The 20,541-nt window shown below is 50.7% G+C and overlaps 1 protein-coding gene across 4 annotated transcripts in view; it reads right to left on the bottom strand.

Annotated features, from left to right (window-relative positions):
• Positions 1 to 20,132, bottom strand: part of LOC144149736 (lactosylceramide 4-alpha-galactosyltransferase-like) — a 41,332-nt gene extending 21,200 nt beyond the window's left edge. The window contains exons 1-3 of one of the 4 annotated variants that reach the window (XM_077681389.1): positions 19,832 to 20,132; positions 9,082 to 9,158; positions 1,756 to 1,878 (exon numbers count right to left, since the gene is read on the bottom strand). In XM_077681389.1, the coding sequence (XP_077537515.1) occupies positions 1,756 to 1,878; positions 9,082 to 9,158; positions 19,832 to 19,851 (220 nt within the window). In that variant the 5' untranslated portion in view covers positions 19,852 to 20,132. The remainder of the gene's footprint in view (positions 1 to 1,755; positions 1,879 to 9,081; positions 9,159 to 19,831) is intronic. The other 3 variants (XM_077681390.1, XM_077681391.1, XM_077681392.1) reach the window with 3 other exon arrangements.
• Positions 20,133 to 20,541: the final 409 nt, after the last annotated feature.

Below are 20,541 nucleotides of genomic sequence, written 5' to 3'. Positions count from 1 at the left end.
AATTCTAGAGCAGTTAGCACTCCATAGCTGCATACAAAGCTTGGCCTCAGAGAACCAGGCCAAAACGAGAGAGAGGGAGAGCGAGTGAGTCTTCTGCGGACGACGTTGCCCTGCACGCCTCGAGTGATACTACGCCAGCGTTTGACGCTTTTGTTTTTCATACGCACGGTTTTGAAGGAATTAGCTAAGACGCTGGCTTACAGATGAGAGGTTCACTGACGTCTGGCCGTTCGAAATGTAAGCCGCTGCTATGCTCAAGTGTATAACTGCGAAAAAATGGCCAGTTTGAAGGTCAGCCGTTGAAAGAAGCCGCTGAATTTTATTAACATCTTTACTCGCTCTTTTAACACTAATCTATGCCGAAAAAGTGTTAGTCGTGCGTACCGCCAACGATGGTAGCCTTTGGGCAGGGCTGCGAATAAGTTAGGCAACCCTGTGCTCTAACGTCCGGGAACATTGGGACCAGGACAGGTGTGCAAAAACTCTATTTCCGTATAGTCTACATGAAAAACGATTACATAGCCCAGTAGGCCTTGCTCGGGTGGTCAAAGCAAGTGGTTGTTCTTTGTTGTGCACCCACTAGTTCTCAAGTTATTCAAACTTTAGCAATGCTACTTGTATCGCCCAGAGTCGGCCTCGTATTCCTAGCCCGGTATGAACACAGTGTTTTTGACGTAACGCTGAACTTATTTAGAGTTTTTCTCCTTCGTAATTTATTGTTTGATGCTGTGGAAGGTCCTCTTTAGATTTTACAGGAATCGGTAACCCCTGCTTAGCGAATAATATCCTTTTTGTTTCAAACTTAGCCGCGCCGGCTGTGTTGGTTAGCCATGTGGTTACTGTTCTTTGTTGATATCGTGCTTTGGTGAGGTGCTAGTATTCGGCCTTTCCTTAACTTCGAGAAGGTTCCCCGTCATGGCAGACGCGTTTACGCGGAGCTGCGCGAAATTTCGAAATGTCGTCAGGAAATCTGCCATGTACGTTCAAATCCTTCCGCACTCTTCTTTGATAACGTTCTAGAGCACCTTGACACCAAATTTTAACTTCCCAGCGCCGATTATTTTACAGCTCTCGGCGTGGGGGTGGCCGTGTCGAGTTTGATGTCAAGACAAGTAAAACACTGCTTGCTTACTTCCGCGACAGAATTGCCCTTAAAAGCCATACTCGCGTAATCGAGGGGTTGTTCTGGTAGTATAGCAAGTTAAATCAAGCTCGCTATGCGCATTTTTGTGAAAGTTACAGCCGTAATACCAAATGTAAACAACCACAGTCGCCAGAGCTCTTATCAGTGATGCTGCCGGTGAAAATCACAAAATTAGCGTGTAGGCCAACCGCTCAGGCCTCTCAACAGTTCAAAGAGGTTGAAAAAACACTTTCGCTGGATCGGACAGCCACTTGAAAACATGGAAGTAGGGCGCCTCGAGTGAGGTCACTTCATTATGAACTGCTCCAAAACCAACCCTGAGCGGACGAACTTTTTTCGTGATCTCCAGAAGTTAGGAGTTCCCCATGCTACACCGGAGGACATTATTTTTCCTAGGGACCACTGGATTGTGCGAAGAGATGTGTCTCATCTCCTACTCGGATTCTTGCAGTCCACAGGACTAAGTTAGGTGTGGTGACATTGCGTGCCTGTTATTTTAGGACTAAGTGAGGTGTTATGACTTTGAGAGATTTGATATGGTAATGGGGACGATTAGGCGGAGCAATTGCCGGCAGCTATGCAAGGCTAAGTCCGCCTTATTCAACAATACTTACTACTACTACTGAGGTCATCAAATAGCCCGACGTTGTTGGGGACTTCAACTCCATGTTGTAGTGACGCCATCGATGAAGTCTCTGCTTCCAAAAACGTTGTTTCAGGCTGTACTTGAGTGCCTATAATGCAAGTAGAAGGCAAGGGAAGGGATTTTCGGAAATATATCCCTAATAAAATCACAATAGCGAAATCTTTGTTTATCAATCCTCGCCCGGAACCGTACTTTAGCATTGGAAATATTGTCCAATCCCATACTAAGATTGAGTGCGGCCCGGGCTTGGGTGCATTCGTTATGCGATAGAAAGTAACGAATGGTATGCTGCTTTGTTTATTTAAGAGCTATGGTATGCTTTGTTTATTTAAGAGCTATGGTATTAAAAATTACGAACTCCCTCCCTCCAGATACAGGGATGCGCACGCGGAGCTTATGATCTCAGTGAAAACGAAAACCACCAAAACCAAAACGCCATGGACGCAAAACGAAAACATTTTTGCCAACATCAAAATCTGAGATTTCAAATGGAATCTCAGAATGAAAACGCTTTCATTTCCATGAGGCTTTCTTGAAAGCAAATGTTTGCTATACAGATTATCCTTGCGCTATTATCTGAAACGCTTACGTTCTTCAGTGGCAAGCCACTCTTACTCATGCCACGCTAGAAAGTGAGATGCCCGACGACAGCTAGCGCCCGGACGTGCAATGTGGCGTGATATAGAGCGACACGTCTGCGGGCACGCCCGCGCCAACTGCGAACGGTGAGCTCCAAAAAACTTTCTGCCATTCAACAGTGGCACATTGCACACTTCATACCTGGCCAATCTCACCGAATGGGTAGGTTACAAACACTGCAAGGGTACCATCATCATCATCACCATCCTAATTAGAACGCCTAGATAGCCGTGGCTTTGCCCCAAAACGTTTCCGCGTATGCCATCACCGATGGTGCATGTCAGCCAATACAAGCGTCGCCTAAAATCCTACGCGTACTGCACTGAACGGCTTATAGAGAAATAACTGGGGAACTCGAAAATACCTCAAAGGAAAACTTATGTCTGCCCAACTACCCTCAGGAACCATGATAGAAGTTACACTTATGTATGTATGTATGTATTTATTGCACAAAAACAAGAAAGGAAGGTCCACCAACAGGCGTAAATTGTCTCGCCTAGGGGCGGACACCAGAACGCCTGCTGGTGTAGGGGAGGTGGGATAGGGAGGAAAGAGTACATAGGAATAGGGGGATAGGGTACAGGGAACATAAATATATAAAAACATGGGCAAGAATAACCTATATACAACGTTAGGTGAAAGAAAAAAAACGAAACGCTAGACAAATAAATAAATATCAAAATACAGGACACGAAGGAGTAGGACACCTGCACACTTACACACACACACACACACACACACACACACACACACACACACAGGAATTCTACCCTAACAGCTACACTCCACTGCGACCCGGGCAGTTACGTAGAGTTGTAGCTTAGTGCATTGAGGAGCCCCGAGGCCCCCAGGTATGCTCCCAGGGCCTCGTGCACTTTGTCCCGCTCCCTGGCATTTCCTGGGGGCCAAAGCAGTTCCTCGAGCGGCCGCACCCCTCGGAGCACGGCCAGAAGCTCCGCCCGCCCTGCCGCAAACTTGGGGCACTCGTACAGTACATGCGGCAGGGACTGCACGGGCTCTCGGCAGTGAGTGCAGGCGGGACTGGCCACCCGCCCCAGTCGGTGCTTCCGCTCTGACGTCCACGCGGCCCCCACGCGGAGGCGCAGGACGGCCGAGCACAGTCGACGAGGCAGGCGTGATGCCCGCACAGGCGGCAGACCCCCTCCGACACGCAGCCGTGGGTCTGGATGCCCGGTGCGGAGGTGTCGCTGGATGAGCAGGCGGGCGTCGTCCGCTGCCGCCTGGGCCAACATATCCGAGGGAGGCAGCGCGTGAGCCCCGGCGGCCAGCTCGTCTGCCCGCTCGTTTCCGTCCAGGCCGATGTGGGCGGGGACCCATTGAAGGCACAGCCGAGTGCCCCGGTCCACCAGCTGCGCCGCTTTCTCCCGGATGCCCCGCACCAACAGGGAGTGCGAGTCGCCGTCCCGTAGACGCGCCAGGGCCACCCGGGAGTCGCACAGCAGGGCACAGCGCTCGGGCAAAGGCTCCACCTCCAGCAGCAGGTCCAGACCCAGTCCGACACCCACCAGCTCGGCTGTGGCCGAAGATGAGGCATAGGGCAGCCGCGCCTGCCGGGTGGCCTCTCCCAGCATGGCGGCCGCTGCGGCCGACCCCTGCTGCTGCCGCACCGAGCCGTCCGTGTAGACAAGGCTGTGGCTTTCGAGGTCGCCCCAGACGACGCCCCGTGTCAGCAGCAGTTGTCCGCATGGGGGCGTCCGCCGCTTGCTGCGCAGACCTGGGATGTCCAGCCTCACTTCAGCTGTAAGAGCAGGAGCCGGGCCACCAGGTTGCGCATCCACGGGGGCCACCACCTCTTCGTAGAGCGCGAGCATGCGCCCCATGCGCGAGCGGTGGTGGCCCCTCAGTCGCTGCAGCAGCGGGCCGCCCCCCTCGGCGCGCCGCAGCCGGTCAATTTGGCCAAGCGCCCGCCGGTCAGCCGTCATCTCGAGGGTCCACGCCCCCGCCTCGGCCAGCGTCTTCTCGCACGACGAGCTCTGGGGCAGGCCGAGGCAAGCGCGGACCCCCTTGCGGTGATCCCTTTCCAGCTGCCGCCAGGTGGGTTTCCGCAGGCTCACCAGCGGCAGCGCATACATGAGGAGACCCACAGCGGAGGCGTTGTACAGCCGGAGAGCCGTCCGCTGTGAGCAACCCCTGTCCCGGGCCACCATCTTGTGCACCGTCGTGGTGGCCAGCTGCGCCCTGGCTCGGAGCTCCTTGGCTGCCTGCCGGAAGTTCAGCCGGTGGTCCAGGGTGAGTCCCAGGTACCGCACCCTGGTCTTCCACTGAAGCTCCTCACCATCGATGGTCAGGCGCCGGGTCCGTGCACGGGCGGCGGCGTCTGGATGCACCAGCATGGCGTCTGTCTTTGACGCCGACAGCTGTAGGCCGACGCCCGCCAGCTTGGCCCGGACTGCATCCATGGCCGCCTGCAGCTGCCGCACAATGGCTCGGCCCTGACCCTTGGGCCCCAGCACCCACAGGGCTATGTCGTCGGCGTACACCGAAATGTACACTCGGTGGCCCCCTCCTCTGGGCAGGCAGCCTGGCAGGGCGGCCATCACCAGGTTGAAGAGGAAGGGGCTGATGACGGAGCCCTGTGGGGTGCCCACGTCCACCGGCTGGGGGGCCGACAGGGCGTCTCCCACCTGCACCTGCGCCGTGCGGCCCGTCAGGAACGCCTCGACAAAGCCCCGCAGCTTGCCCCCAATGCCAGCCTCCTCCATGTCCAGGGAGATGGCACGACGCTGCAGGTTGTCGAAGGCGCCCTTCACGTCCAGCAGCACCAAGGCCGCCACCTGCTTGGAGGCCATGGCGTGTTCAAGGGCCGCCACGACGTCGGCGATGGAGTCGGTGGCTGCCCGGTGCCTCCGGAAGCCCGTTAGCTGCTCGGGGATGGCCTCTTCCTCCGCTGCGATGGCCTCCATCCTCCGCAGTTCCACCCGTTCGAGCAGCTTGCAGCCACAGGATGTGAGGGCCACAGGCCGGTACGCCGTGACTGCCACAAGGCCCTTGCCTGGCTTTGGGATTGGCCGCAAGATGGCTAGCAGCCACTCTGGTGGCAGCCGGCCCGCGTCCCAAATGACGTTGTAGGCGGCCAGGAGCCGGTCGAACCCCACCTCATCCAGATTGTGCATCATCTGGTAGGTGAGGCCGTCCGCCGCTGGCGCCGACTTACGCTTGCAGCTGCGGAGGGCACTGCGGAGCTCAGTCTCCGTGATAGGGGCGTTGTTGAGGGGGCGAAGTACCTCCCCCGTCTCAGCAACAGCAGCAGCGGGCCCTGGTTCCACCTGGTGTGGCGGCAGGAAGTGTGCTGCGAAGAGGTTGGCCAACTCCGCAAAGCTGGCCTGCTTGCGGATGGCCATGGCAGCCAGGGGGTTGCGGTTTCTCTGGGCTTCAGGACGGCGTTGAAGATGCCCCAGAGGCGGCGGCAGCGTGGGTCGGCCTCCGAGCTGACGCATAGCTCGGCCCAGCGCTGCCGGCTCAGGCGGTTGGCGTGACGGCGGCAAGCCGCATCCACTCGCCGGTATGCTGTCCAGTCCGCCCGCTCCCCCGAGCGCTGGGCCTTCCTCTCCGCACGGTTGCGCACCACCCGCAGCAGCAGCTTCAGGTCCGGCGTGGTGGCCCCCTCGGCTACTGTACAGCTCTGCGTGGGCGCAGCAAACCAGGCCCCGGAACAGCTGGGCTCCTTCCCCCAGGTCCTGCTCGGCAAGGCGGCGCCGGAACAGGTCCCAGTGGGTGACGTGGTGCAGGGCGGCTCGCTTGGCTGTCCTGTCGGGTGGTGCGATGTGCAGCGGGTAATGGTCGGATCCCCACGTGCTGGGCTCCCTCCTCCAGGTGGCCTCAACCCCGGCTGACACTAGGGTGAGATCAATGGCGGTGGCTGCGCGATTGCCCCGCCGGAAGGTGCTCTCACCAGTGTTCAGCACGGACAGGTTGAGGCGCAGCATGGCGTCCCACAGATGCTCTCCGCGAGCGTCTATCCGGCCATCTCCCCAGGCAGTGTGGTGTGCGTTGAAGTCACCACAGAGGAGATGGCGGACTGCACACAGGGACACCAGCCGATCCAGGAGGCACGTGTCCCAAGGCCGTCCAGGGCGCACGTACACACTGCACACTGTAAAGTCTGCACCACCCGCACTGAGCCGCAACGTCACTGCCGCGCACTCTTGCACAACTGTCGTCACCGCACTGGTGACGACAGTGCGGTGCGGTGCGGCATCCGGAAATGAGAATCTTGGATTAGGTAGCAAATTAGGTGGAAGGCGTCACAGCCGAAATTCAGTAAACAAAAGGACCTTGACACCTGCACGAAGTACAAAGGAAACGCAGGGTCTATAATGCCGTCCGACGTCACTCTAGCGGATCCATTCAGGCACGGCCACAGTACCGTCCGACGACATTCGAATATTTAAGACTAGGCTGTAAAGTTTAGGCTCCTCGTTTAAATAATGAAAGCCGCCGGTGGCTCAAGTATCGGCGCTGCCTCCGCTTGTAGCCGCCATGCTGGGTTCCTTTCATGCATGTGCAGGGACGCGAAGTTGGGGGCCGCCGAGTGCATGCTTTGTGTTTGTTTCTTTTGTACGGCAAAAGACGGGGGTGCTTAGCCCGAGTACCTCTGTTGCGTTGGTATGCGGTCAGCTTGACCGGGCGGGCTCAGTGAACTGCGGATGGGTGCACAGCAGGGAGAACAGTACCGGCGCGGGGTTCCCTCTCGGAAAGTGCGCACGCTCCTAAAAAGGCTTGCCGACATTGGAAGAGAGAGAGAGAGAGAGAGAGATAAACTTTATTTTGAGGAAGTGTCTCAAGGAGAATAGAAGTCCGAATGGTGGTGGCAGGTAACGGGCTGAAGGCCCGCCCCGTCGTGGACGTCTTCTCCTTGGCCTAGGTTGATGGTCCCGTGGTGGCCATAGGCTGGCGCCTTCTGGCGACCTCTTCCGCCCTCGCTCGCTCCTTCATCAAGGTTGACGAGCTGACGTGAAGCGAAAGGAGGCCGTCACTTAGTGTCGAAAAGGCGCGCGGCGTAGCCTTGGAGGATTTGGGAAGCCGGCGTAGGTGCTCTTCGTTTATAGGTCATTCGCCTCGAGAATGCTCGCCTGGGTTTAGAGCAGCTCTTCTCGCCAGTCAGGCGGCGGGCAGCGGCGTCCCTCAGTTTGGGGAGGGGATTAGCCACGACTCCCTCATTGTGCCGGCGAGCACGCGCGGACAAATACGCGGCGGCAAGGCGAGGACACTAAGATGTTAGCCACGCGAAGACCGCTGTTCTACTTTGGCTTTGTGCATGTGCTGCCCGCTTGACGTAATGGTTCGACCACTCCGCGCGGTCAGTGACTCTAGGGGGCAGATGTCTTGTATTTACTGGTCGTTTGCAATAACGTACGCGGGAAACGTACTACGAGTTGAATGAGAGAGAGTGTTGGGTGTTGTGACCGTAGGTGGGGACATGTTTAGGATTGGTTGGTTCTTGTGGCCAATCTGTGCTCCATATGAATCATGTTGAAAAGGGTTTTCGCTCTTTCTTGAATGCCCCCTTTGGATGCGTGTTTTTTGGTGGGGATCAAAACCAGAGTGCTGAGTTTTGTTCGGGGTCGGTCGATCGGTCAGTGAATAGGGATCTAGTTCAGTATATACCTTGGCCGAACAGGAGGCTGCGGACAGAGTGACAATGTCACCGTCATTCTGTCTTGCTGTAAATGCTAGGAGTAATGTAAATAGTGTAAATAAACTTATATCGACCAGGAAAGACAGTCCTCATCCCTCATTTGCTTTAAGCATCGGACGTCGGTCATCGGAGTGAATCGAGATCCTCCTCTCGACTCGAGCATCAAAAGAACTTCTTATTTCGTTTTCATCATTCACCAAGAAGATGGAGAGGCGAAGTCTAACTAGGCACTTTACAAAAGGTCTGACATTGTAGTGTAGAGGATCCGTTTTAGCTTCTTTATCCCAAGGTTGGTGGCTCAAGACCCGCTGCTGCCCAGGTTTTTTTTTCATGTTAACAAATTATTTTACGGCTTGTTAGTGTTGGTGTTTTAAATGAGTGCTTCGTGTGCATTAGGTAATGTTAAGTTATGCTTAGGTTAGGTCGCCTAGCTTTACATTATATACAGCGATGTAGTGCCACACGCGAAAATTTTGTACAAAAATCCGGTGCACATCGGCATAGTGGAGTGCTTATAAAAGCGTCAGACGGCACTCTAGACACGGCACAAAGGACAACGGGTGGACCACCAAGACGACAGAGTGGCTACCTAGAGACATGAATAAAAGCAGGGGGTATGATTAACCCGATACTGTGGTAATGTAAGAACATTCAGGGAAAAGAGCTGTCACGTACATCGCTCCATGGAAAGGTTAAATTTCCACCGGGTGGGTATTCGGTGTATAGTTGCCCTAAATTTGGTGAGGGCGATGATGACGAAGTAATTCCACTGGCGCACTCGTGAAGAAAGAGGGCAAGAGGACGCCGCTGCCGACAAGGATGAAAATCGGTTACTTCCTACCCCCCGGACCAGCAAAAGCTGATCCATTGGGCCACCCGTGCAGCGAAAGCACGTGGCTACCTGGACTAAGGCGGCCGCCCATCTGCTCTAAATCTGTCAAACGTTGATTCCTTCTCCTCCTCCTCCTAAAGGTTCCCCAAAGAAAGGTGTACCTATTGTCCAGGCGTGGTCCTTCAGTGTGAAGTAGCAGAAGACCACAAACGGCGACAGCGTCAGGGTCAGGATGAACCTGCGGTTTGAAAAAGGAAATAATCCCGGTGCCAGTTTTAATGAAAATGGTGGAAAAGGACGAAACTTCTGCTATCGCGTGCAGTGGCGGACTACTTCATAAATACACAAGGAGAGATTGAAAGTTTTATCATTTTCTTTCTCGCTATAAATAATAACTGACTCTAACAGAAAGCTCCAGCGGACAGATGTCTTTTTCTTTCACTTTTTGGTGGAGCTCCCTCCGCTGCCGTAATGAGCGGCAATTACTAGCAATGCCAGCCAAGTTTCCAATACTTTGAAAATATTCCAGTACTTTGAAAAAAACCTCTAACCACTTTTTCTGGGAGCTCTCTCTGCTGCAGTAACAAGCTGCAAGTACTAGCAACGCCAGCCTCCTTCAAACACTTTGTAAGTACACCCGAAAAAAAAACACCCCACTTTTTGTTGAACCGCTTTCATGCAGTAATTAGCGGCAGCTCGCAGTGCTATGAATAGCCGATAATTACTGCACAAAGGAGAGCTCTAACAAAAATACATTTTATTTTACGGGAATGCTTTCAAAGTGTTTTAAAGGAGGCTGACATTGCTAGTAATTGCCGCCTATTAGTGCAACAGAGAGCTCAACAAAAAGCAATAAATTTTTCTATGGGAATGCTTTGAAAGTTTTCGTCAGGTCGCTGTCATTGCTAGTAAATGCTGCCCATTACTACAGCCGAGACAGCTCCAACGAAAAACTCATAATAATTGCCGCCTACTACTGCACCAGTAAGATCCACCAAAAAGTGAAAGGTTTTTTTCGGGAATGCTGTAAAATTGTTTGAATTGAAGCTGGCATTGCTAACAACTGCTGCCAGCCGGGAGCTCCAGCAAAAAGTGAGTGGTTTTTTTCGGGAATGTTCTAAAAAGTTATTGCCGCTTAAATACTGCTGCAGAGAGAGCTCCAACAAAAATCAGTTTTTTTCGCGTATGCTTTCAAATTGCTTTAAAAAGGTCTGGCATTGCTAAAAATTGCCGCCTATTACTGCGGCAGAGAGAGATAGCTGGAACAAAAAGTGAGATGTCTTTTTCAGGAATGCTTTCAAATCGTTTTAAAAGAGGCTGACAATGTCAATTTGACGCCTCTTACTGCACCATGGAGCTCCAGCAAAATGTGAGTGGCTTTTTTTTTCGGAAATGCTTTCAAATTGTTTGCCATGAGTGTGGAATTGGTAGTAAGTGCCGCCCACTACTGCTGCAGAGAGCTCCAGTAAAACGTAAGGGGTGCTTTTTTGGGAACGCTTTTAAAGTGTTTCAAAGATTGCTGGCATTGCTAGTAATTGCCGCTTATTATTGGCTCAGATACCTTCACCAAAATGTGAGAGATGTCCTTTAAGAAGTGGTTGGATAGTGTTTTACGGTGTGATGGTATTGCTAGTAATTTCTGCTTTGCTAGTAATCTTTACCAAAATTGCTAGTAAGTTTGCTAGTAATCTCTAGCAAAAAGTGATGGTTTTTTCAGGAATGCTTTCAAAGCGTTTGACATCAGGCGGGGCTGGCTACTAAATGCCACCTATTATTGCAGCCTAGCGCTCGATGAGAAAATGAGAGGTATTTTATTCGGCAATGTTTACCAATTGTTTGAAAAAATGCTGGCATTCCTAATTGGTGCTGCTTATTACGGCGGCAGAGAGCTCCAACAAAAAGTGGGGAGTGTTCTTTGGGGAATGCTTTCCCAGGATTTCAATGCGGCTGGGCTTAATTCCGGCGCATTACTGCAGCTCAGAGCTCAACAAAAAAGTGAGAATTTTTTACCGGCATACTTTGGAAGTGTTCGACAGGTAGCTGGCAATGCCATCAATTGCAGCCTATTACTGCAGTAGAGCGAGCTCCAACAGAGAGTGACGGTTGTTTTTTTCAGGAATGCATTCAAGTTGTTTGGAAGGTGTTCTCTTCAGAAGGCTTTCAATGTGTCTCTAAGGCGGCTAATATGGATAGTAATTGCCGCTTAGGAGTGCAGCACGGAGCTCCAACGAAAAGAAACAGTTGCTTATTCTAAAATGCTTTGAAACTGTTCGAAAAGCTTTTGGTATTGGTAGTAATTGCCCGTTGATATTGATACCTGACCAGATCGGCGAACACTTGACTAAAAGTTGATATCCCGCGCCCCTTCCCTGCTGTGGTTGAAATTATCACAACACCCTTGCTAATGTGGGTAACACGCTCTCAACTACTTATAGGTTCATCCGCTATAAAGAAAACAGGATGCGGGTATTTGTTATCTGTAAATATGAAGCAACAGTTTCATTTGTTATTGTGGCAGGCTCAATATCAAAACGTTGGGCTACAACATAGAGGACCCCAGAGCCGTTGTCTGCACTTACTGTATTATGGGTTTACGGTTCCATTTAAATACAGCGTGTGTGCGGAAAATCAATGACCTACTGGCAGCGCACATATCGAGACTTGTGGGATTGTTTTCTCTTGTTTGTTAGGTGCATACCTACTGTGCTTTTAAAATGTGCAGTTTTTCTCTATTTGTGTGTCTTACATTGCCTGGCAGCGGTGTCTGAGTCACTTTTCATGAATGGTTTAAGTATTCGTAATTGAGGTTGCAAAAAGTGGGCACCAGCATTGTGTACCAACAGTGGCCCGGTCCCTAGAATTGTTGCCCAGAGCGCCGCATTGCTTAGACAAGCAACGCACAGAAAATCTGAATTTAACAGCGCAGGCAGATTACATCTCTTTATGAATCTGGTAAGTACCACGTTTCTACTTGATTTTTCCTAGTGCAATACTCCAACAACGTTCGCTTATGTCGCATACAAAGATAATGGAATGTTGTGCATTTGTTTCTGCTACGAAATTTTCAGAAATGCCATGCAAATCAGCCATGAGCGAGTGCTGTTGGTGTAGTGTCCTGCTGTATGTGGAATGATGATTATGTGTAGGGCATGAAATAGCAGTGACAGTCTTCGAGGGTGCCGTGTAAAAAGCGGTGTAGCTTTAGGGATACCTTTGTTAAAAGTGTAAGAATGATTGCAAGTGTAATCCTCTTGGTGCACGCCCCCTTTTGGTGATTTCCCTGAAGGACACGTGGCAAATGACAGGAGACATACCCAAAAGCTGTATGGGGTCAGCCACGCAAGTTATGTTGGAGTGAAGGACCACAACTGCTAGTTGTGTTCCTTCTTAAAAAAACACCTCTCCGCCCCACCAAAGAAGGTAATAACAAGACAGAAGAAACAGGGGTAGCATGGAGTAATAAAACTTCTCTTTGTCTGGTGAGTCGTTTGGTACGCTGTCTAATTGTATTTTGTGTCGATCGTGCAGGCGCACAAGTGCTGACGGGATCGGCGGTATACCGGAAAAGAAAGACATGCTTTCGCTACGCTAGGTTCTCCGCACATGTGAACTTCCTCTCCGTCTTTCCGCACATTGTAAAAAGATATGTTGCGCTGAAGACGTTCCAATAACGTTATACGGAAAAAACAAGGCCGCTTGGCCAGCAAATGACGCTGCTCAAGGCAATGTCGACATTAGCTGCTGTTTTTACAAGTGTTCCTCGGAACCATCTCCCAACCCCCATTCCGCACACGCACACATGTGCACCCGCACAAGTACCCAAACACAAACGCACACATGCACGCGCACAAAAAGAACACACTGTGTTAGTTCAAAAGGCATGGATGTTCATTTTGATTTCGGTCATAAAATGTCGAGTTGTCGACCCGGCATTCATTGCGGTCGGCGCCCTAGGGCTGTATTCTTGACCGCATAAAGTTACAGGGAATTTGCCTTTTTTTTGCGTAAGCAATCAGTGACGTGGTACACGTATAGGTATGATGACATGGAGCGTAATTTCACGCTTAGCGCATAAAGATCTCAACCCAGCTATCAAATATAGCGTATAATTGATATAAAAACCCTCGGCGCCTATTACAAAAAATAGGAGGGCGGCTGAGGCTCGCAAGGGGGAGACATATCTTCTGGCTAAAATTGGCGTCAGCACCAAAAGGCAATAAAGTAAAGCTGATCTGAAATCGAGTGAAAGTCGGATGTTGAGCGGAAGAAAATGCCACAATCTTTTTTACAGTATCTATTTATTTATTTAGATCTCTTTTAGTAATATAGTTGAACTCCCTGCTTCAACGCAAGCTTTCTTGCGTTATCACCTTCCCGCCCGTCACCGCCGCCATGGTAACGTCTGCTGCTCGTTAAAATGTTATAGCGTAATCACAACAAAAGACAGCCGCGACCATCGGTTGTATTTACGTGGTATAAGGACAGCGAAACGCTACCCCCGATAACGGCGGAGCGTACCGATGCCGCCGATTCACCCATTCTTCGAGCTCGACTTCAATCAGCGCAGTAATAAATAAAACATTGTTTTCTTTGTTATTTTTTTCTTTAATTCGGTCATGTGACCCAGCAGCTTACGCATGGAGGAAAGAGCTTACGTGAAGCAGTGTGGAGAAATGCCATCCGTCTAATACCTTGTAACGGAGATATTTGCGGTGGCCACTGTAACGCCAGACAAATTATTGCTATTTATTGCTAGTCATAAGAATAAAATATGAGATGGTATTTTAGCAGCGGAGCTGTTGTTACTTGCAGTAAGTTCGGTGTTCGTACGCGCCGAAAACTCCCCGGGAGGAACGTTATCGCGTAGGCGTTGCGCAGCTGTCGCAATGCCCACTCTGCAACGAAAATGCACGTGATAGTCGCCACCTAAACACACGAGAGGAGCGTGCGCACGCGCTGAGTATCGTAGGAGAGCCCTTCGCGTGCAGCGTCTTCGCAGTTCTCGGCATGGCCAAGCCACGGATAGTTCGCATGGCTGACGAAGAGCCTGCGATCCTAAAGGCAAGGAGTGCTATTGAACCTGTGTGTCTGTCAATGCTCACCCACAACAGCTTCGCGATTCAAGTCTTTCGCAAGAGTGCAAGCTTCCGTAGATTTTGGTGCGCCGTTATCGCTGACTTGGAAACAGTCAAAACTATTACTTGTTTAGCTAGAGAACAGTCTTAAACCTGAAGTAGTGCGAAACGTCACTGTTCCCAATTCCCGGTGAATTCGCGGCGCCGAAGGTCTGTGAAAATGTGTACCCTATTTCACGCAATGGCAGACGCCATTTTAAAGCTGTTACTTAACAACACGTCACTTTTATGCCGCCGGAAGTTGCGAATGTGTGACGTTAACGTTCCCGCCTACTGTGCACATTACGTCATGTCTTCTCAGAAAATCACCGAGGGCGTGACATGCAAGCCCAGGCCCTACGTTGTCATATCCGCTGCAGTTCGCCTTGTTTTTTTTATTGCAGGCAAAGAATTATGGGATATAAGTTGAGAGAAATAAGGCAAATTTAGAACTGATGACTGTTAACTTCATGAAACATCAAAGTGACGAAAACACACGCAACCGCTTCATCAACCGGAAGAATGTGACCTAAACTGAAACCCACTCAGAAAAGACCTCTGGCGAATTCACAGTTCATGGTGAATTTAGTGCGTCGAGATTAGAGACCCTGTTTGCAAATCCAATTATGTACAGTCGCGATCAATTCGAAGGTGATTGTGAAGCGAGGACCGACACAAGCAGCAGCGTCACGTTGCGTCATGTTCCGCAGACAGGAACACGCACAACAGTTTCCCTCTCCCTTTCTTTACTCGCCCTTTCACTCACTCTCACTCATTTCAAGCGAGTCGCAGGTTCTATTAGGGCCGAAGCCCATTAGGGGCTGTTGGCGTCACCTGTCATCGTCGTCGTAATCGTCGTTCGTCTAATGCCGTCACGGTACTAAAACACTGGGAAACTCGATTACGCCTCGCACTAGAACGTAATGCGTACTAAAAAAACACCGGGACACTCTTTTACGCATCGCGCTAGAGACATTCGTGCTTCAGAGACTTTTACAGCTAAGCAGTATTCCTGTACCCCCAACGATTTAATCTCCGTTGGCAAAACCGCCATGGCGTCAAGTATACATTTATATACTGCGAGCTTCGTCCCTCCCCAGGTTTCACGTTAGTGGAGATGGCACGGGATTTTTTAGTTGTTGCGCTCCGAGTTCACCTTGTTTCTCTTATATGAATAGCAAATCCGGTGCATGTCACTGCAAAAGACAGTGCACAGTGTTAGAATTACCTGCGAGGGCATCAAAATAGGGCCCGGTAATTCCAGTCTCAATGAAAGGTTATCTTTTGCACAGGAAGTCCTTACCAACGCCAAAAAAGAATGATTGCCAGGAAACTGACAATCACACACAAAAAAAAAACTTTGCGGCTCCAAATGTGTGTATACAATACCGAAATGAGCGCACAGAAACTTCCGCCTCTGAAATGTCTTGAACCGGGAGATGCCAACATCACTGGGTCAGGGTTGGGGCAACTCAAAACCACTCTGTGCGTGTCGCCCCGCTGTGTTGAGGACCTCTGGTGCGCACAGGTGTGGCTTATCGAAACATAAAAGGTGCACCGATGAGCTTCGGTGCGCACCAGTGCTTTTTATCGATAGTGCTACTATATCTGTTCTTTCCTAAGCGCCCGCTCTGATTCTACAAGACTCACCCGGACGGGCTTCCGGCTAACAAATTGCGCTCGTGAGTATAGGCACCTGCTTGAGACAGGGGCCGTTTTGAGCGCCGCAGTTTTCCTAGTAAAGGTGCTTGTTGCGCACACTAGCCACCACAAAGAAGGGGCGTTTTCTCGACACGTTATGCTCCTCTGCCTACAGTGTGCTGTGCCAACGCTCCACGGGGCTGACATTGAGACAAGGCGTAAAGAAAGGCAGCCGTAATGAACGCAACGATTCCTTCTTGCCTTTTTCATTACTTCAGCCTGATTTGTCCGCTACAAACACAGCGAATGGGGTCTTGTTGTTGCGCCGCTTTAACTGCTCCTTCGTCTTGGCTTTTATGTGAGATTACGAAGAGCCTTCTACGAGTAGGCTCACTCGTGGTAATTATGGCTCTTGGCATCTCGGTCTGGGCGGCGACGCTTGAATAAATTGAATGTTACGAACAGGGGCGCTGATGAGTATGACCTCTTTCACAATAGAAAAGATGCCCTCAATTACCAGGATATGAAAAATGGCGTTGCTGCTTGTGCAGCGAAAAGGGCCTAACAATACTTGCGTTAACCCTCCCCCGTAACGTCGTCGTATGCACGGCTTCGGCCTAACTGATAAAACTGAAGCTAACCGATAAAAATAATTACACTTGCGCAGTAAAAGGATGCTAGTGCGAGTTTCCGCAGTAATGGAATTTGCCCCAATCACTACAGCCTAGCTAGTTTCCTGCAACCATTGGTCACTACGGCGAACTGGTGAAGGCAGAACGCAGATTCAACTGCGTTCACGCCACTAAAATGTCAGATTTCCAAATGGCAACCACGATAGCATCATTCCTATCACAGCATAAAGCGAAACTATTTCTTGCAGGGAACACGGTGCTGCTGACTACTCCCGCAGATAAGCATGGGTGACAACTGGTGTAATTAGTAGCGCTTCCTTGCCAGCGGCGCTTTACCAACGCGTAAAAACGGCCCGCTTTCAGTCATGTTATATTGCAAAACCATAAAACTCAACTTTTTAGAATGTTGCGAGGGTACCCTAATGATCCATGAAGCTACTCTTCGCACTACTTCATTCGCATGCATGAAACAGTTAGCAAATGAAAACTCCGAGTGTATTTTATACACATGCGCAATAAAAGCCGCTCATTAAAACAGCTTTTCAGACGATAGTCACCATGACATTTGTGGTCGTGCCCTTCCTCCCGGCACTTATCTTGGCGCCGGATTCAGTGATAAGCTTGTGTCGGGGGCACGGAGCAAGATATCAAGAGGAGCGCCGACTGTGGCCCAGAAAAATTCTTTTGCTCGGGCTCATAATGTCCACGCGCCGCCGGCCGCACAGCTTTCCCTTTGCTCTCTTCCTCCTTCGTTTGCCCTCTCGTCGCTGTGCCTCTGTACATGGCTCTTCCCTTCTTCGCTCTCCCCAGAGGCGTCGTTTCTTTCGCAACGACGTCTGTCGTATGCCTGTCGTACTATGCAGGAGGAATGACTGCACGCGCGGAATTTAAACACCCATGCGCAGCCGGAATAGACGGCGCAGATAATCGCACGCCACCGCATACATGGCGATCGCTTATTCCCTATCAGGTGGCGTTAATTCTCACATTATGAAGACCCGCTAAAAATATTGTACTAACCCAGCAGATGTAAGACGCAACTGAACGACGACGACTTTAATATCACCAAAGAATAAGCAAGAGTAATATGAAACGCCACAACATGCAGTCTAGCGTGATTCTGCTTACGACAAATCGATGCAGCGCAAAAATGACCCTCTGTTGTTGGCCCGCTATCCGGCCCCCTGCTTAATTATTTATGCCGCTTCTGCGCACGAACAATGCTTACAAGGGTCGCCCGGAGTCTCCATCGGCAAACGGCAATGAGACACACATTTATGTGCCAATTACTGAATTGGACGGCTGTCCTGTTTTAATAAGTGTACAAAAACACTGTCATCTTGATAAGGCACCCAATAATATCAAACGCAACCTTCATTGCAACTCATACCGCAACTTACCGCCCGATGTTCACTGTCGCTCTACGGTCGTGTTATCTCGTCGATAACGCCGTGGACTCCAAATAAAATGCTGCGATTTGTATGGCTGCAATTTTGGGCCTACGGGGGTTCCCGGCGTTTTTTTTTTTTTTTCTTTAAGTGGCTGACCAGCAAAACAACCGGCTCGTCAAACCTTTTCTTTTGGCGAGTCATCACCACGGAGATATAGGGTCCGGACGAATTCAAATATCGCGAAATGAAGGCTTGTGAAAAGACCGCACTGTCAGGGCCTCGATCTTGAGCAGATTGCTACGTCGCGGGCAGTCGCGGGTGATGTTATCGCGTTTCTGTTATTTTCTGATGAGCTTGTGAGTGCCGGTCCGTGTTCTAGGCACACTCTGTTTTGGACGTAAGTTGGAGAACGGCGAGAAAGCTGAGGCAACTTTTATAATCGCTAGTGATCAGAACCAGTTGCTCCTTTCGCCTTTTTTTTGATTGATTGATTGTAGGGTTTAACGCGCCGACGCAACGCAGGCGATAAGGCGCGCCGTAGTGGAGGGCTCCGGATTAATTTTGACCACCTGGGGATCTTTATCGTGCGCCGAAATCTCGTACACACGGGCGTTTTTGTTTTTCGCCACCATCAGAAAAGCGGCCGCCGCGGCCGGGAATCGAACCCGCGACCTCGTGCTCAGCAGCGCAACGTCCTTTCGCCTTTTGTAAAACCTGTTAAAACACAGACGAATTGGTGCTCACAAATTTACAAAACGGAGTCACATTTTCGGCAAGCACTGCGCAAAAGGTAGTGTTTGTATAGCAGCCATATGTCATATGTGCGCTCTACATTTTGTTTTCCCGCCATGCAAACCAATCCTTAACGCATCTTTGCCGTGCCATACGACTACTCAATTCCTTCGGGTTCGGGTTACCCAGAAGGTGCTGTCGAACAAGTTAATCAAGCCGTGCGAAGGAGGAGCGCAATGAACGCGAAGCGGCGCCAACGCAGGCCCAAAGCACTCCGTGCCCAAAACTACCGTCGCTGAAGCAGACGACAAAAGCCGACGGAATGCGTTCCGCCAACGCGCCCGCCGGCGCACGGGGAACGGCGACCGCTTAGCCGCCGGACCATTCGCTGCGCCATCTGCATTGCGCTCCGCGAGTGATGGACTTTAAGAGCCCGCAGGTCGGGGGCAGCAAGATTATTACCCCATCATTCCCACTCCTTGAGGACATTTTATCTCTGCTACGTAGCTCTGACAACATAAATCACGCGCAGTCCCTTTAGCTCCGGTATTACAAGAGGTAACCAAAATGCGGTCTTACCTCGTTCCGGCGCAATCTAAAATTCGTTACGCGACACACCAACGCCACAGCTGGCCTACATATGAGCCGCGCTGAAGTGGACGATTCCGCCTTAGTTTAGACCTCACCCATTTTGTACGTCGTACGGAAGAAGTTCGCAGACAGGGGCCGTTCAACTTTACGTTTGAGTCTAAGTACTGCTAAAGCAACCACCAGTTGAACCGGTTCCCCTGGAGTATCATTGGGCTGGCTTATTCGGTTCGGAAAGCTTTGCAAGTTCAAAACCTGTAGCAAAACCAGTGATCTCGTGCGACCGCTTACACAATATAATCACGAAATTGCGCACACCATGCCAAGGTTCTGTGCGCCATAGGAAATAAAAAGGAGAAGTGATGTCCACTGCTTTCCTGCTAAAAAAAGTGACCCTTCTAAAACCTTGAATATCTATTACCGGAAAGGGATATCTAGCATGAGGCAAACGACATGGGCATGAAAAATGTAAAGTACTTTGCAGAACTGTAAATTGATGTAGTGCAATTTCTTGTCGAAGTTAATGCCCATATCTTTAAGCGCATTGTTTCTTTTGCTCTGCAACGTGGTAGACCAAAGTGGTAAGCTTGAAACTGCACACAAAGCATGCCTTTGCCTTACATGTTAGCTGCGCGAGAATACTTTGCACTCAACAAGTCCTGACTGATTCCTTGTGAAAGCACTGTGACGCCCCGGAAAGGTGCTCTCAGAAGCGCTTACTCTTCGCTTTGCCTAACATCACCCCTCACTCTACAGCTAACCAACATCCATCACAAAAAAAAACTCCGGGTGCGGCCTGCCAGCAGCTCTCACCTTTTTACTCCACCTTGCATGGCCGCTGTCGCCGGAAGACTGCTTTCGTGCGCTTTCGTTGAAAAATCGGAAATGAAGGACTTGTTCTTTCTACCGATATGCAGGTTTCGTGTCCTTCCGATTGTCTTACGGGGGTTATACACGACACACGACCGCTGCCATCGAGCGAAACACGTGGCAACGTAACGGCTGTACCGCACACGCTTCGTGTACACCCCTTGGCCCCTTCCGGCACACTCTACGTTTATCGTAGCCTTCAGGCCGTTGGGCAGCGAGCCGAACCCCAATGCGCGCAAGTATCTAACTAGGCCTTGAGCGTTATCGCAATCTCTGCCTGTGGAATATGCGCAAAAGATAAGCGGTGGAATTGTGCTGTATATGATCTTCTTTTCCTCACCCTACTCTTGAGAGGAGGCAAGTGGCGATATTAGCTGATAGCAGAAGAAAGAAAAAATCCTTGCCAATCCAAGGTAAATATAACTGGTAGCGAAGCTTCCATAGACGCCCATACGTTCAGAAAATGGCGGCTCTTAAGCTGCTCATGGGGCTTAGCGCCATCTGTGTGATGAGGGAACACTTCCGGCGGAACAAAAAATAAACAGGATGTGACGCAAGATCCAGTCAGAAAGTGACGTCATTTTGGTGGCATTAGCGGGAAAATTTGACTTCAATATAGCCTTAGCAGGCCCCTGATCGCTGAGGGCTCAAGT

The sequence above is a fragment of the Haemaphysalis longicornis genome, unplaced genomic scaffold, assembly GCF_048455015.1.
Source record: "Haemaphysalis longicornis isolate Haplotype H1 unplaced genomic scaffold, Haemaphysalis longicornis Haplotype H1 scaffold_8, whole genome shotgun sequence".
Lineage (NCBI taxonomy): Eukaryota > Metazoa > Arthropoda > Arachnida > Ixodida > Ixodidae > Haemaphysalis > Haemaphysalis longicornis.
This window is presented reverse-complemented; position numbering and strand designations above follow the sequence as displayed.